The sequence below is a fragment of the Tenrec ecaudatus genome, chromosome 18, assembly GCF_050624435.1.
Source record: "Tenrec ecaudatus isolate mTenEca1 chromosome 18, mTenEca1.hap1, whole genome shotgun sequence".
In the NCBI taxonomy this organism is placed as follows: Eukaryota; Metazoa; Chordata; class Mammalia; order Afrosoricida; family Tenrecidae; genus Tenrec; species Tenrec ecaudatus.
Window position 1 is genome coordinate 1641298 of NC_134547.1, and position 17594 is coordinate 1658891.

At 48.9% G+C, this 17594-nt stretch overlaps 2 protein-coding genes across 2 annotated transcripts; one reads left to right on the plus strand and one right to left on the minus strand.

Moving 5' to 3' along the window:
- Positions 1-4677: 4677 nt before the first annotated feature.
- Positions 4678-6483, minus strand: LOC142432567 (ubiquitin carboxyl-terminal hydrolase 29-like). Its single transcript, XM_075537793.1, has one exon. It carries the CDS (start codon positions 6481-6483, stop codon positions 4678-4680), a length of 1806 nt encoding a protein of 601 aa, XP_075393908.1.
- Positions 6484-13094: 6611 nt separating this feature from the next.
- On the plus strand, positions 13095-14519 carry LOC142432568 (ubiquitin carboxyl-terminal hydrolase 29-like). The gene has a single exon (XM_075537794.1). It carries the CDS (start codon positions 13095-13097, stop codon positions 14517-14519), a length of 1425 nt encoding a protein of 474 aa, XP_075393909.1.
- The last annotated feature ends 3075 nt before the right edge of the window (positions 14520-17594 follow it).

Consider the following 17594-nt stretch of genomic DNA (forward strand, 5'->3'; position numbering starts at 1 on the left):
GAGACCTTCAAGAAGCCATTTTGCCCCCTGACCTCAAAATTTACATTAATCACCTTCATTTTCACCATTTCAGACAGGAAAAACCAAAGACAATACTCAAAGAAAAGAATCAAAACCATAACTACCCATGTTCTTTCCAGAAAACAAGTAAACAGTGTGGACCTATCTGACCGACTTAGCCAATGAAGATGAAAAATTACCATGAGGCAGAGGTCAGATAAGCATCCACTCTCCATCTTCATGATTTGTTTCTCCAGCATCCCACTCCCAAGGTACCATCATGTGTTAGGATGGATAGAGTAGCAAACAAATTCCACGATACAAATGTGTGAGAGCTTATATCAAGAAGTAATTATGCGTGGAGAAAACATCTTAGCCCAGTCCAATTCAAATCCATAAGTCCGATGCTACTACAGAAATCCCTCATCAGACTCACTTAACACATGCAATGATACAAAACGCAGAAAGATCACAAGCCAGTGGATGCAAAGTCTTGTGGATCCAGTGGTGGTAGAAGCAACTCCAAAGCTCTCACAGGTCTCGGTGTGGCTCCATGCGCCTTGTCAACAGCAAGGTGAAGGCAGCTAGAGGGCAGCTTTTCAGGACCCTCCTTATGAGGAGGTGATGCCCACAAGGAGGGATTGACCTGATTGACAGGCTAACCTCCACCCCTTCACTCTTCATACCTTCCAGTTAACACAAGATTATGTAGCGACCCAGCTCCCCATGTTGGTCTCACCATTATGGTGGCTGGGACCTCTGGTGGATGGATGGGGTAGAGCTGAATCCAAAACTGGCCTTTTTTGCTGGGAATCTGTTTGTCAGTCAGTCCTACCTACAGGGCTACCTTACAGAATAGTGTGTTTACTACCTGTGAAGGAAGCTGGAACACTGACCGCTGCAATCTCCCCACAATTCCGATTGTTGCTCTTGACAGAAAGATGGAAACCAACTCCAAGTCCGTGATCCTGTTGTTCGGGTCTCCCAGGCACATCAGTGTTAGAGATCGGAATTCCACCCAATCACATCTTAGAGGTCAGAATGAGGACCTGAGCTAGTCTCTCACTGACATTGGAGACGGAATATGGGACCGATGCCCTTGTGGCGGCTGTGGGAGTTACCTGCTCAAGTGAGCCCCCAGCTTCTTCACAAAACAATTGATGGCATTGGTGGTGGGGTTGATCCTCTCTACCACGATTAACAGAGCGTTTGGGATTTCACAGACGGATAATCGTTCTAGAAGATAGTACTGCATTTTCCAATGCTATCAAGGGTAAAAATTTATCTGACCAAGAGCTATCTCAGCAGTGGAAATTGGTTGAATTCTTTGCATCAGGAAGCAGTCATGGAATGCTTGAAAAGCAGCAAAGATGAAATCAAGCAGTCTGTGCTGAGAAAATTCGTGGGTGTTTCCTCTGCCCAGCTCCGGATTTGGATTGGCAGCTAAAGCTTGCCCTTTCTAGTGACAAGGTTAGGAAGAGCTGCAGAGAGCAAGAGAGTCTTGGAGGCCGCGAACAAGGAGGGCCTGCAGGTGCAGTAATGCCACGTGATGACCGACAGCCTTCAGTTTTCACTGCTCAAAGCGGTACAACCGAGCAAACACTGTGCATTTAGAAAACCTGCAGTGTCCACCAACCCCGCTGAGGAAGAAGAGATTCCAAAGAGACGGTTCTTCACTTCCCTGAAGATCACGAAATTACACAGTGAGCACAAATGCACAAAAATGAACAAGACAACACTATAGGAGCTGTTTATGCATGTCTGGTGACTATTTTGCTCCATTTAACCAACACTTGACAAATCTTTACAATATGCTGTTTACTATAACAAGCTAAAGGCAAGTTTGAACATAATGTCAACATACAATGCACAAATATACTTGGATGTTTAAAGGAAGTCTAAGTAGTAAGGGCATGCATTGTGTAGATATTGATGGTACTTTTAAAAACATTTCTAAATGCTTAAACTGTATATATTTTCCTCATATTTCAAAGGAAAGATTATAAAACACCAAATTTGAGAAAGGAGCCTTCAGGTGTGAACATGGACAAATGCTCTAAATTTGTATAACAATTCTGTCGATAAATTCTAGAAGCCAAAATCTCTGACTGGAACACAGTAATCCTGAAAGTAACAGTCACTTCGGCATTTCTGTGTCTGACCAGAGAATGTGTTTTGATCAAAGAAGACAAGCTATTAGACTGTGTGTCAGTCTGGGTCACCCAGAGAAACAAATTCATGGAGACTTATATGTGAATAAGAAGATTGTATACAAGAGCAATTGAATATTGAGAAAATGCCCCAACCCAGTCCAGATCAAGCCCACAAGTCTGATATCAGCCCATATGCCTGATACCAATCTATAAAGTCCTCTTCAGAGTCACAAAACACATGCAATGGTGTCGAATGCAGGACGATCGCAGGCCAGTGGGTAGACAGTCTTTGGATCCAGTGGCATTATAAACATTTCAGCTCTGGCAAGGGATTCCACGTGGCTTCTCCAGTTCCCAGAGCACGGGGTCTATCAGTGCAGTTCCATGTGTCTTGTCAGTAGAGGTCTCCAGGGGAGTGAGTCTTGTCTGTAGAGGATATCCAAGGGAGTGAACCTAAAAAAGAAAAGTGTCTTCCCGCCACCAAGGAGGAACACACAGCAGTTCCCAGAATTCTTAGAGAAGGCCATGCCCACACAGAGGCCACGTTGATTAGATCTTGATGGATAGGCCAGACTCCACCCCTTCACTCATAATCTTCTCAAATTGACACCAGCTTAGGTAACCACCAGACAGTGTACATATCACTATCAAATATCACCTAACAACTCCAGGTTCATTTTTGTTATAAACTAATAATTCTGGATGGGAACAGCTTCATGGGAAACAGACCATATTTAACTTCATCGAACATGACAGTCATTCTGAACAGGCAATGTCATACTTAAAAAACATTGAAGCAGAGTTTAATGACATGACCTAGGAAAATGAGGAATAATCACATAATAAGAGAATCATGTCTTAAGATAGCTGGCACAACATCAGGGGAAACACTTCTATTTCAGCCCAGTCCATCTACAACACTGAGGAATGATGAACGGTAACAAACCATTGTCGAAGGCGGGAACAGAGCTTGCCAAGCTGGGTTTTGGAAAGTATTGTCTCATGCTCGGTGTGCGTGACCTTTTGTCAGGCCTCCTTGTCTCAGTATCTGTGGGGGAAGCCAGCCCCTCACACTATCACGGGTTCAGTAAGCGCAAGTGTAGGGTTAAGAGATATAAAGATTATACTCAAGTCATAGAGAATAAGGAGAGAGTAACATAAAGTCAGACACATTTCATAGTAGCATGCTCACCTCAGCTCCTCTGGCTGATACATGTGGAGGTAGGAGAGGAGAGGTCAGGAGTGAGGGAGATTTATTACTAACCAAGGATTATGTATCTTTTGGGGTGTGCAAGCCCCCTGAACACAGGGAAAGACATACATCACAGGAAGGGGTTGTACTATAGGTGTGGGATACAAAAAGACTTTTCCTTCCTGGTTTGTCTTCCCAAAGATAAGCCAAACATTAGAGGCTGTTTGCCAGCACATGGTGGGAGGTCAGAGGCTTAGAGATATTCTCCCTCCAGGCATCTGGTCCACTGCAGGTGGGGATCACATCCTACTGATAATGTTTCCATGGAGACCCAGACAACAGGTCAAACCTGCTCCCTGACATCCAAAGTTAGGCCTCCATCATGAGCCTAGGATCTGCCCATCTTGTCACATGTGACCCCCATCCCTCCCTTCCTTTTGCGTGATCCCCCTAGAACCTCCCCCTCTCATTACTGTAGCAGCTATAGTGCAACCCCTCCCTGCGAAGTATGTCCACCTGTAATTAGGGGGCTTGCATGGCCCCCAAAGATATATAAGCCTTGGTTAGCAATAAAGAGCTCTCTCCCCTGATTCCCCAGCCCTCTCTCCCTGGCTCTCTTCCCCAGTCCTTGCTCCGCTGTCCCCTCTCCCCTGTCCTCATTTCCCTCCCTCTCTCTCCTGCCCTGTACCACCAAGAGGAGCTGAGGTGAGCTTGCTACTATGAAATGTGTCTGACTCCATTATTTCAATCTCTCCTTATTCTCTATGACTTTATAATCTCTCAATATATACATATGTAGCCACACAATTGCACCTATCGAACCCGCAATTAGTTGTGGGGCATGGCCTTCCTCCACATACAGGCATACACATCACAGGAGGGGATGAGCTAGGGGTATACATGTGACAAGGGCAGACCCTAGACTCAATATGGAAGCCTAACCTTGGTCTTCCATGGGTGGGCTTGACCTCTCTGGGGTCTCCTTCAAGGAAACAATCTACTACTCTCCTTATCAGAAGGGAGTGGGCCCTACTTGTTGTGGGATAAACAGTGGAATCTGCTTGTTCTGGATGGCTGATAACCTTGAGGGAGAATAACCACTGACCTGTGTCTGTGGACCTCCAAGTGTATCCTCATTTACCATGTGTAGCAAGCAGCTAGGTTTGGCATATATTTGGGGGAGACAACATGGGAGAAATCTTTCTGTATCCCACAAGCATCTGCAGGTAGAGTCCAGGGCTTTCATTCCACAGAAGAATGGTTGTCAGGGAAACTGTCCATCATGAAGATCTGTGAAGAAAAGGCTTATCTCCAGTGCTTCTGTGTTCAGGGTCACGAGTTCCCTGCCTTGGTCACAAGCATGTCAAAGATGTCCTTGTGCATGTAGAAGAAGATGTAGCCATCCTGACACCTGTCCCCCCGCACCCAGTCTTCTTGGATCTGAGAGACCCGCAGATCATCGTACGTGAACCAGGCCTGCTTTGTAAAGTCATAGAGGTCACTGACATAGTGGCCTGACTGTGTGCAGCTCCCTAGATGGCTGACAGCACTGATGAGCCTGTAGGCATGCAGAGGCTGCCCCACGGCCCCATTCCCCTTGGCTTCCACTTGGGGCATCGCCGTCTCTAAGTTGTCCTTGTTTCCAGGGGTCTCCCCAGACGCCAATGCTCTAGAGGAAGTCGGGCTGTCCTCTTGCAGATGGAACCCTGTAGAGCTCATTGGTTTGCCCTCTGAGTGTTTGAAGGCGTCTGACTCCGTGAGGCTTTGGGGACCAGGCTGGTGACAGGCTTCCAAGTCTCCATGTCTTTGAGGAAACGCCTGTTCAATGTCCTCATAACCACTCATCCTATCACCGGGCTGAAGCTGCCCAGCCGCTCTTTCAGATCCTTCTGAGGACTCCATTTTCGTGTCTGTCTCCAAACCTTCTTGTGAGCTGAGGGCTCCAGAGCTCCTGTCTTGAGAAACTTTCAGGTTTTGAGTTTCTTCACTTGGGGCCTGGCTGTCCAAGGGGAAAGGCCCTTTGCAGTCTTCCTTGCAGTGAGGTGATAAGATTAGATATTTGGGAATGCCAACGACCTGGTTATCCTTCACCTGCAACTCTGGTGCATCCAAAAGGTAGCGTTTCAGGTGGACAATCAGGACCCTGGGGAGCCTACTGACTTCTTGGATCACAACGGAACGGCCATACTTGCACTTCGCACACTTGTACTCAAGTTCCTCAGGTCTAAAGAAGAAGTCCACAGAATCTTGGAGAGACCACACTCCTGGTTGTTCTTGGGACAGGCTGATGGAGAGGTAATTGCTAAGTTCTGTCTTGCACACGACCGCACCACATGCTTTACAGATGAGGGAACACTGCAGCTCCACCTCAAAGTTGGCCCTCACAGGACAAGCACAGTCTCTCGAGGCAGCCTGAGCAGCCAGCACCTGAGGCTCTGAGTGTTCACCAGCCGTCTCCCTGACTCCCTGGCCAGTGCTCTTCAGCTTTTTCATGTCCTCCTTCAGCTGATCCAAGCAGTGTCCTAGAAACTCTTGAGCATCATTCTGTGTGTTGCTGGAGTAGATGTCAGACACCAGAGAAAGGGCCCCTTTTATATTGGTCAGTAACTCTTCCTTGGTCTCCACATCACATACATCTTTGAGCACCAGCAGCTGGCTCAAGTACAGGATGAAGGCATCTAAGGGAAACATCTCCCACGGGATTCCTTGGCACAGTAAGTCGTCAGCAAACGATGGCACTGCAAACAACGACTGTAGAATGGCGTTCATGTAACAGGTGTTCCCCATATTGGGGAAACCTTGCCCTGATTGCTCTGGGGGAGTCTCCCAAGGTAGCTGGGACTCATTCCATGGGGGCTCATTCTGGGCATCGCTGGGCTCGGACGTCGATGCCAAAGGGCTTTGTGCAGAGAGCATCTGGGGAGAAACAACCCACTCATCTGGACCAGGGTTGCCAGCGGAGGCGCTGCTGAATGCGCTACCTTCTGACTCCACACACTTTCCTCCTGGTTCTGAACAAAGCGGTTTCTTCTCACTGCTCCCCAGACACTGCAGGCCATCGCTCTTGAGCTTCTTCCTGGGGACCAGGTGACTGTCTGTCAACCTGCGCTCCCCGCTGTCTCCATCCCACGGCTGCATCCTTCTCCTCGTGCCACGTGGGGTTCCAGAGAAGCCTTCTGATTCTGACGGGAATGAAGGCATTTCCTGGGGAACTATGTCTCCTTCTCTTAGGGTCTCATGTAGTTCAGAAGAACACCCTGCGTAACAAACAACAAGAAAACAAGAGGACCATTTCCTTCCCCGCTGTGAGGAGCTGGGCTGTCCCGGTGTGATTCTCCCTGTGTGCGTCACACACCAGGAGCCCTGGTGGCCGAGTTGGTGACAAGTTTGGCTGGTGATCACGAGGTCAGCTGTTCTACACTACCAGTGACCCCGTGTGAGAAAGAAGACACTTCCTACTCCCGGGATAGTTGAAAGGCCTTGAGCCCCCAACATCTCTTTGACCCAGTTCTATTGGGCTCGTATGGGTGGAGATGTGGGCACACTGTGCGCACCCCAGTGGTGGAAAGAGGATGTCTCAGGCTGAGTTCTGTGGGCGCACAACCGCCTACAGCTGTGGTTCTCAACCTTCCGCATGCTGAGACCCTTATGTGGTGGTGACCCCCAATCATAAAATTATTTTCGTTGCTACTTCATCACTGTCATTTTGCTCCTGTTATAAATCATAATGTAAACATCTGAGATGCAGGTGCCTTTTCATTGTTAGACATTGAACCCAATTAAAGCAGAGTGATGAGTCACAAAGCAGTATGTAAATATGCATTGTGAAATAGTTCCTTCTAATGACAAATGAAATTTTGTCTTGAAGCATGGTGCAACAAGGCTAACAGTCTGAAGACAACAGTAACATACATTGCAACATTTTGCCACAGTCTGGGTAAAAAGGCAACGTCAGTGGGAAGGTTGAGACAGCTCTTTCTCACCAGATCACCATATCTGCATGTGGGAGGTGTCTCGATTCCTAAGACCACCAGAAATCTGTATTTTCCAATTGTCTTAGGTGACTCCTGTGAAAAGGTCGTTTGATCCCCCAAGGGGTCGCAACCCACAGGTTGAGAACCGCTGGCCTACAGGGAACTTCTATCTGTATGTAGATTGAAAGATATTGATACGAAGAAATGGCTGACCTGGTTGCAGAAGCTGGTAAGTCCATTGTCTCTCAATTGTATGGGGCCGCAGGGAAGTTCCAGGCTTCTCCCGCCTGGAGTAGCTTGAGCTGGTTGAAGGGCAGGGAGGCAGGACCACCACAGGCTGGTGATCGGAAGTTGGTTGAATGTAAGGTTGACAGGCTGATGATGACTTCTAAGGTCAGCAGACTATACATATGGCAGTCAGCCGAGGACGCAGCCACAGAATCCGAATGCAATCGAAGGCAAGAGCTTCCCAGCACCATCTCCTCAAATAGGAACCCTGAACCAATCTGCCACACCCTTTCCTCTCATCCCACTCTATCTGTGATCTGATTTAAAGCAGGGGTTTCTAAGAGTCCTCTGTGGTTTGTTCAGTCCTCCAGTAGGTTTAAAACCATCACAAATGTCCTAAAAAAAAACCTGTCTCTCTTCAACATACAAACATGTAGAGGTACATATTCCATTTTGACCTGTGTATCATATGCATCAGCTTGTGCAATGTTTGCATGTACATGCACATACAAAGATCTCCTAAGTTCCCAACACATGCAATCTCTTAATATTTTGAATGGACCCCGAGTCAGTTTTAGGGTGCCATTGTCACCTGGGTTTGCCGCCTTAGCAGAGAGTTCACCCAAGCAAAACCCATTTCCTAGAGGGCACCTTTTAACCTCCCCCTGAGCAAGGAGTGTGAAGCAGGCCTCACTGTCCCCTTAGTGGTTCCCGGTTTAACCCAGTGTGACAGAAAAGGGGTGAAGTTACGAGGCAGAAGGGACCAGCCTCGTTAGTAGCAACTCCTGAGTCTATTTCTGCTTTCCATTCCTTTTTGTTTGTTTGTTTGTTTGGAGGTAGGTGGGAGGGGTAGTAAGCCATTGTAACCATGGATTTAGTTTGACCGATAAGGAAATCTGGATATATGTAGATGACATACTACATATTTTAACACAGGCCATCTCAATAAATGGAATCAGCAACAATATTCAATTCAACCCTCCATATATGGCTTATTATGTTTGGCAGGGTTCTCTAGCAAAATGAGACCAGGACACTTATGATTTTATATACATACACATATACATACATATATAGGGATACGTTTATACAGTGAGAAGAAATTTTACAGCTAATTAAGTCCACACAGCAGTATCAAGGGCTCAGTTCAACTTACCTCTGTGGAAGTGGAACAGTGAATATTCTGGAAGTCCAACTCATGTGAGATGCAGGGTCCAAGGTCATGGGAGTAGACAGAAGTCTTCCCTGGGGCAAGGCAAGGCAGCAAGCAGCAGGGCGGGTCACCAACAGTCAGCAGCTCTGGAGCTTAGTGAAGCAGGCCCTGATGTGGTGTAGAACCTGAGCAATGCAAGGCAACAGGATTCACCAGCCTCAAGCTCAAACAATGTACCTACCAGCACAGTGCTGAAGCAGGTCTCAAAGGAGCCTCAAGCTCTTGTGGGACTTCCACGCACTGGCCTGGCCCACAGGTGGTGTAGCTCAGAGGCTGAAGCAGCAGCACTCTCCAGCGCGTTCTGATCGCCAGAGAGCAAGAGAGACGAGGGCGGGCCTTGCAGAGCCAGTTATCTCTTTGCCCTTCAATCAAAATGCGACCTGATTAAGCCCACAAGTTCCTATTGGCCAGGTTGGCACAATAAACCAATCACACTTAATTTGACACCCACCACCACCACCTGAATTTCCCTCTCTCTGTTCCCACCTTGGCCCTGACCTCCTGGTAGTCATCAAAGTTGAGCCGACAAGCATTGTGAGACCAGGTTTCTAGGAAGGTTGCTTCTGACTTGCGCTGCAAACTCAAGGTCAGCCTTGGAAATCATGAGAGGGAGATGGAGCTTTCTCCTCCTGTCAAGACTTAGAGTCTTGAAGACCCACACAAATTTCCTGGAACATAACATGCCTCTCTTCAACAGACGAGGCACAGACATAGAGTTGCATATTCCGTTTGGACCCGTACATCTACCGTATGTGTCAGTGTATGTGAGTCACGTGTGTTCCATACGGAGACAAAGATCTCCTAATGTCCCAGCACATACAGTCAGTGTTATTCTTTTGAACTGACCTCAGGTCCCTTACCGTTGGCCTCATCTGTGGGAACAGACAATGGGGGAGATCAGCTGCAGCAGTCTAAAACAGGCCAGCCCAGGCGTGCTTACTTCCACGGCGCAGAGCTTTGCCGTGAGCAGATGAGACAGGGAAGCGGAGGCTCCTAATAACAGCGGCCACAACTCTTCAGGTAATGTGCTGCAACGTCAGGCCCGTACAGCTAGGACGGCCCTTTTTGGAGAGCAGGCTCCGCTATCCTAATGGGCAGGCTTGGGTTGGGGGTTCTACCTGACCTTGGCAATGGGTATGAACCACAGCATATCCTGTTTATCCTTGAGGGCATTTCGAAGGCCCCCACCTGACAGGGGAGTCTCAACCAAACAATACCTGTGTTTCCTGGATGTCAGCCCTAAAGCCCCACCTTAGTACAGGGTGTGTCACTGCCTCTGGGTCCATAGGCCTTAGAGCAAGGGCGTTATGAACCACATGAAAGAAACAGATCTCAAAGAAGGGTCCTGTCTACTACTGAGTCTGCTGAAAAGGGATCAGGCCAGATCCCTGAGGAGTTTAAAATTGCCCTCAGGGTTTGGTGAACACTCTCTACTGAACTGGAGTTTAAAGACACCCAGGAGTGGAACAATCTCCCAACAGAGGGGCCACGGGGAAGGGATGAGTCACCAGGGTGCGGTAAAGCATCAGTGACGCACACTATATTCCTCTGGTTCCTTGAGGTTTCCTCACCCCCCACTACCATGACCCCAGTGCTGCTTCTCCATTCAGACTGGACCAGAACATGTGCATAGGAACAGAAAGGGATGTGAGCTCACGACACACAGAATCCAGGAACAGGAGAGGGACTGGTGATACCAGAAGGGTTAGGGAACGAGGGGGAGAGGAAGCGAGAAAGGGGGAACCAGTCACAATGACTGACGCATAACCACACACGCCTCTGCAGGGGGAAGAACAACAGAAAACATGGGGGAAGGGAGACAGCGGTCGGTGTGAGAGATGAAAAAATAACAGTGTACAATCTATCAGGGGGTTATGAGGGTGGGGGAGGGAGGGGGAAAGAGCTGGTACCAAGGACGCAATAGAAAGTTAAATGTCTAGAAAAGAATGAAGGCAGCATATGTGCAAACATGCCTGATTCAATTGATGTATGGATTGTGATAAGAGTTGTAGGAGCCCCAAGTAAAATGATTTAAAAATATATATATAATGGTTGTACAACAACAACAACAAAGCAAAGACACCCAGAAGGAAGGGAGGAAGGGTGCGGTGCCATTCAGGTGTTAATCCCATCCTAATGTTGCTCTTCAACAGAGAGTCCGCTCCAAAATGGGACGACAGCCACAGGGGTATAGCGCCCAGGTAGGCAGACCTCCCATAAGGAGCCAGGGCTGTTAGGTGCGATCTCCTTGGTCGGACCCATGGTGAACCTGTGCATAACAGAGGGAAACGCTGCCTGTCCTGGGACATCGCACCATGGATCCCTAAGGGAGCAGAACAGGAACCAGGGGCTGCCCCTCAGCGTGCTAAGACCTCCCTACCCCCTTTATAGGAAGTTGGAAGCTGATCAAGGCTAGGGGGCGTGCACAAATTCAGGCCCCAATCTAGGCCAGGTAGACTTAATTTAGCCAATGGGGTAACCATTACCTTCAACCACGCCTCCCAGCTCTTTTCCAGCTGCTCCTGGGCCTTGCTGTGGGTTCTCTGGCCTCAGGACTGCACGCGTGGGTGTGGAGTGCCCTGCGTGTGCCCGTGTTCAAACTTGAAACTTCCTACAGACTTTCTAAAACTCGCTTGGATCACAAACCGGGCTTCTTCATGAATTCTTTCTCGCGGAAAACCAAGCACCATGGTATTTCTCACCCAAGAGACCTAACAGATCCTGGCCTTGAGCCCATGGTGGCAGCCTGGAGGGCCTGCCTCTGTTCCCTGGGCATCTGCTCTATTGAACAGGACGTCCTTCTCCAGGACCCGGTCCCTCCGGAGCACACGTCCAAAGCAGGCGAGATGAAGTCTGACCCTCCTTGCCTCTAAGGAAGCACTCTGCCTGGACTTCTTCCAAGACAGAATGATTTGTCCTGTGAGCAGGCCATGGTCTCCTCAATATTCTTTCACAGGACCACACTTCAAAGGCGTCCAGTGTTCTTCATCCCTTTGAGTGGGGCACCGGCCTTGGAGGGACGATCTCTCTGCTATGTGGCTGCTGATATTGAGACACAGTGTGAAAGCATCCACTTGTGTTGCAGTACCCCGCAACAGGCTCCTGGACCTGCTGCGGTATTTCCTGCCACTCCTAGAAGCCATCTGCAAACCTGGAACCCCGAATCAATGCCCTGTCCAACCACTGGCCCGTGGGATTGTTTTGCTCCCTGACGAGTCAAACAGCTCCAACTACACCCGTTGAGGGAAATCGCAGTTGGCCCACAACTCTTAGAAACCAGCTGTGGCGGGCCTCCAGCTGTAGCAGGATCTGTTCCATCAGATCACCGATAGAGCGGGATTAGAGGAAAGGGTGCAGCAGAATGATTGGCTCAGGGCCGCTATTTGAGGAGCCACTGCTGGGCAGCTCCTGCCTTCAGTTGCTTCCGGATTCTGTGGCTGGTTCCTCCGCCGCCTGCCATATGTCCTGCTGACCTTAGGAGCCATCATGAGGCTGTCAGCCTTGCATTCAACCAACTTTCTTTTTAAAATCATTTTATTGGGGCTCATACAACTCTTATCACAAGCCATACATACATCAATTGAATGAAGCACCCTTAAACATTCGTTGCCCTCATCATTCTCAAAATTCGCCCTCCGCTTGGGTTCCTGGAATCAGCTTCAAACGACTTTCTGTTGCCAGCCTGCGGTGGTCCTCCCTCCCTGAGATTCAACCAGCTCACGCTAGCCAGGCGGGAGAATCCTGGAACTTCCCAGCGGCCCCATACCTTTGAGTGGCACTGGACTTACCAGCTTCTGCAACCAGATCAGCCATTTTTTCATATCAATAGCTTTCAATCTACGTACACACAGACATGTCCCTGTAGGCGGTTGTGTGTCCACAGAACTCAGCCTGAGACATCCTCTTTTCACCACTGGGGTGCGCACAGTGTGCCCACATCTCCACCCATACCAGCCCAATAGAACTGGTTCAAAGAAATGTTGGGGGCTCAAGGCCTTTCAACTATCCCGGGAGTAGGAAGTGTCTTCTTTCTCACACGGGGTCACTGGTGGTATAGAACAGCTGACCTCGTGATCACCAGCCAAACTTGTCACCAACTCGGCCACCAGGGCTCCTGGTGTGTGACGCACACAGGGAGAATCACACCGGGACAGCCCAGCTCCTCACAGCGGGGAAGGAAATGGTCCTCTTGTTTTCTTGTTGTTTGTTACGCAGGGTGTTCTTCTGAACTACATGAGACCCTAAGAGAAGGGGACATAGTTCCCCAGGAAATGCCTTCATTCCCGTCAGAATCAGAAGGCTTCTCTGGAACCCCACGTGGCACGAGGAGAAGGATGCAGCCGTGGGATGGAGACAGCGGGGAGCGCAGGTTGACAGACAGTCACCTGGTCCCCAGGAAGAAGCTCAAGAGCGATGGCCTGCAGTGTCTGGGGAGCAGTGAGAAGAAACCGCTTTGTTCAGAACCAGGAGGAAAGTGTGTGGAGTCAGAAGGTAGCGCATTCAGCAGCCCCTCCGCTGGCAACCCTGGTCCAGATGAGTGGGTTGATGGACCCCAGACATTCTCTGCACACAGCCCTTTGGCATCGACGTCCGAGCCCGGCAGTGCCCAGAATGAACCCCCATGGAATGAGTCCCAGCTACCTTGGGAGACTCCCCCAGAGCAATCAGGGCAAGGTTTCCCCAATATGGGGAACACCTGTTACATGAACGCCATTCTACAGTCCTTGTTTGCAGTGCCATCGTTTGCCCAGGACTTAACCCAGCAAGGAATCCCATGGGAGATGTCTCCCGCAGGAGCCTTCAGCCTGCGCTTGAGCCAGCTGCTGGTGTTCAAAGATCTATGTGACGCACAGACGAAGGCCGAGTTTCTGGTGGATATTCAAAAGTCCATTTCTCTGGTGTCTGACATCTACTCCAGCAACCGGCAGAATGATGCGCAGGAGTTTCTAGGACACTGTTTGAGCCAGCTGAAGGAGGACATGGCAAAGCTGAAGAGCACTGGCCAGAGAGTCAGGAAGACGGCTGGTGCGCACTCTTTAGAGCCTCAGGTGCTGGCTGCTCAGGCTGCCCCGAGAGACTGTGCTTGTCCTGTGAGGGCCAACTTTGAGGTGGAGCTGCAGCATTCCATTGTCTGCCAAGCGTGTGGTGCGGTCGTGTGCAACACAGAACCGAACAACTACCTCTCCATCAGCCTGCCCCAAGCACACCCAGGAGCGTGGTCTCTCCAAGATTCTCTGGACTTCTTCTTCAGACCTGAGGAACTTGAGTACAAGTGTGGGAACTGCAAGTATGGCCGTTCCGTTGTGATCCACGAAGTCAGTAGGCTCCCCAGGGTCCTGATTGTCCACCTGAAACGCTACACGTTAAGTGCTTCAGAGTCCCTGGTGAAGGACAAGCAGGCCGTTGGTATTCCCAAATATTTGAGCTTATCACCTCACTGCAAGGACGATGCCAAAGTGCCTCTCATCTTGGACAGCCATGCACACGCTGAGGAACATCAACACCTGAACGTTTCTCAAGACAGAATTTCTGGAGCTACCAACTCCTCGGGTGGCTGTGAAAAGTATATGGAAAACAAGTTCTCCGGTGGATCTCAAAGAGCAGTTGAGCTTCTCCAGCCTGCTGACAGGATGAGACACTATGAGGACTTTCAACCATCACGTCCTAAAGATCTTGGGCAAGCAGAAGTCTGTCCCCAGCTTCTGCCTCAAAGCCTCAACAAGGCAGACACCGGAAACACTCAGAGGAGGAGCCAATGAGATGTTCAGGCTTCCCTTGGCAAGACGTCAACCTGAATCCCTCCAGAGCATTGGCTACTGCTGAGAACCCTGGAAGAAAAGGCAACGTAGAAATGGTGAACCCCAAAGTGGAAGCCAAGGATGCCAAGAGGAAGACAAGGAAGCGAAGGAGAAATTGAAGGAAGCCAAGAAATGGCGATCCCCAGAGTGGCAGCCAAGAGGACTCCCCAGAGTGGAAGCCAAGAGGAACGGGACAGCCTCAGCGTTCCTACAGGCTCATCAGTATTGTCAGCCATCTAGGGAGCTGCACACAGTCAGGCCACTATGTCAGTGACCTCTATGACTTTACAAAGCAGGCCTGGTTCACGTACAATGATCTGCGGGTCTCTCAGATCCAAGAAGACTGGGTGCGGGGAGACAGGTCTCAGGATGGCTACATCTTTTTTCACATGCACAAGGACATCTTTGACATGCTTGTGACCAAGGCAGGGATCTCCGTGACCCTGAACACAGAAGCACTGGAGATAAGCCTTTTCTTCACAGATCTTCATGATGGACAGTTTCCCTGACAGCGCTTCTGTGGAATGAAAACCCTGGACTCTACCTGCAGATGCTTGTGGGATACAGAAAGATTTCTCCCATGTTGTCTCCCCCAAATATATGCCCAACCTAGCTGCCCACTACACATGGTAAATGACTATACACTTGGAGGTCTACAGACACAGGTCCGCGGTTATTCTCCCTAAAGGTTATCAGCCATCCAGAACAAGCAGATTCCACTGTTTATCCCACAACAAGTAGGGCCCACTGCCTTCTGATAAGGAGAGTCATAGATTGTTTCCCTGAAAGAAAGCCCAGAGAGGTCAAGCCCACCCATGGAAGACCAAGGTTAGGCTTCCATATTGAGTCTAGGGTCTGCCCTTCTTGTCACATGTATACCCCTAGCTCATCCCCTCCTGTGATGTGTATGCATGCATGTGGTAGCAAGCTCACCTCTGCTCCTCTTGGTGGTAGAGGGTAGGAGAGAGAGCGAGGGAAATGAGGACAGGGGAGAGGGGACAGCGGAGCAAGGACTGGGGGAGAGAGCCAGGGAGAGAGGGCTGGGGAATCAGGGGAGAGAGCTCTTTATTGCTAACCAAGGCTTATATATCTTTGGGGGCCATGCAAGCCCCCTAATTACAGGTGGACATACTTCGCAGGGAGGGGTTGCACTATAGCTGCTACAGTAATGAGAGGGGGAGGTTCTAGGGGGATCACGCAAAAGGAAGGGAGGGATGGGGGTCACATGTGACAAGATGGGCGGTTCCTAGGTTCATGATGGAGGCCTAACTTTGGATGTCAGGGAGCAGGTTTGACCTGTTGTCTGGCTCTCCATGGAAACCATTATCAGTAGGGTGTGAGCCCCACCTGCAGTGGACCAGATGTCTGGAGGGAGAATATCTCTAAGCCTCTGACCTCCCACCATGTGCTGGCAAACAGCCTGTAATGTTTGGCATATCTTTGGGGAGACAAAGCGGGAAGGAAAAGTGTTTTTGTATCCCACACCTATAGTACAATCCCTTCCTGTGATATATGTCTTTCCCTGTGTTCAGGGGGCTTGCACACCCCAAAAAATACATAAGCCTTGGTTAGTAATAAATCTCCCTCACTCCTGACCTCTCTTCTCCCACCTCCACATGTATCAGCCAGAGGAGCTGAGGTGAGCATGCTACCATGAAATGTGTCTGACTTTATGTTACTCTCTCTCTCTTTATTCTCTATGACTTTACTATAATCTTTATATCTCTTAACCCTACACTTGCGCTTACTGAACCCGTGATAGTGTGAGGGGCTGGCTTCCCCCACAGATACTGAGACAAGGAGGCCTGACAAAAGGTCACGCACACCGAGCATGAGACAATACTTTCCAAAACCCAGCTTGGCAAGCTCTGTTCCCGCCTTCGACAATGGTTTGTTACCGTTCATCATTCCTCAGTGTTGTAGATGGACTGGGCTGAAATAGAAGTGTTTCCCCTGATGTTGTGCCAGCTATCTTAAGACATGATTCTCTTATTATGTGATTATTCCTCATTTTCCTAGGTCATGTCATTAAACTCTGCTTCAATGTTTTTTAAGTATGACATTGTCTGTTCAGAATGACTGTCATGTTCGATGAAGTTAAACATGGTCTGTTTCCCATGAAGCTGTTCCCATCCAGAATTGTTAGTTTATAACAAAAATGAACCTGGAGTTGTTAGGTGATATTTGATAGTGATATGTACACTCTGTGGTGGTTACCCAAGCTGGTGTCAATTTGAGAAGATTATGAGTGAAGGGGTGGAGTCTGGCCTATCCATCAAGATCTAATCAATGAGGCCTCTGTGTGGGCTTGGCCTTCTCTAAGAATTCTGGGAACTGCTGTGTGTTCCTCCTTGGTGGCGGGAAGACACTTTTCTCTTTTAGGTTCACTCCCTTGGAGATCCTCTACAGACAAGACTCACTCCCCTTGAGACCTGTACTGACAAGACACATGGAACTGCACTGATAGACCCCGTGCTCTGGGAACTGGAGAAGCCACGTGGAATCCCCTGCCAGCGCTGAGATGTTTATAATGCCACTGGATCCAAAGACTGTCTACCCACTGGTCTGCATTCGACATCTTTACATGTGTTTCCTAAGTCTGAGGAGGATTTTATTGATTGGTACCACACATATGGGCTAATATCAGACTCATGGGCTTGATCTGTACTGGGGTAGGACATTTTCTCAATATTCAATTTATTCTTGTATATACACCTCTTTCTTATTCACCTAGGAGTCTCCATTAATTGGTGTCTCTAACACACTGTCTAATAGCATCGATTCTTTGATCAAAACAGATTCTTCTGGCCAGACAGAAATGCAGAAGGGACTGTTACTTTCAGGATTACTGGTGCTTTAGTCAGAGATGTTGGTCTTTAGAATTTATAGACAGAATTATTGTATAAATTTAGAGTGTAAATCGATCCTCATATCTGAAGGGCTTCTTTCTCAAATTTAGTGTTTTATAATCGTTCCTTTGAAATATGGGAACACTATATACAGTTTAAGCATTTTAAAAATACCATCCATGTCTAC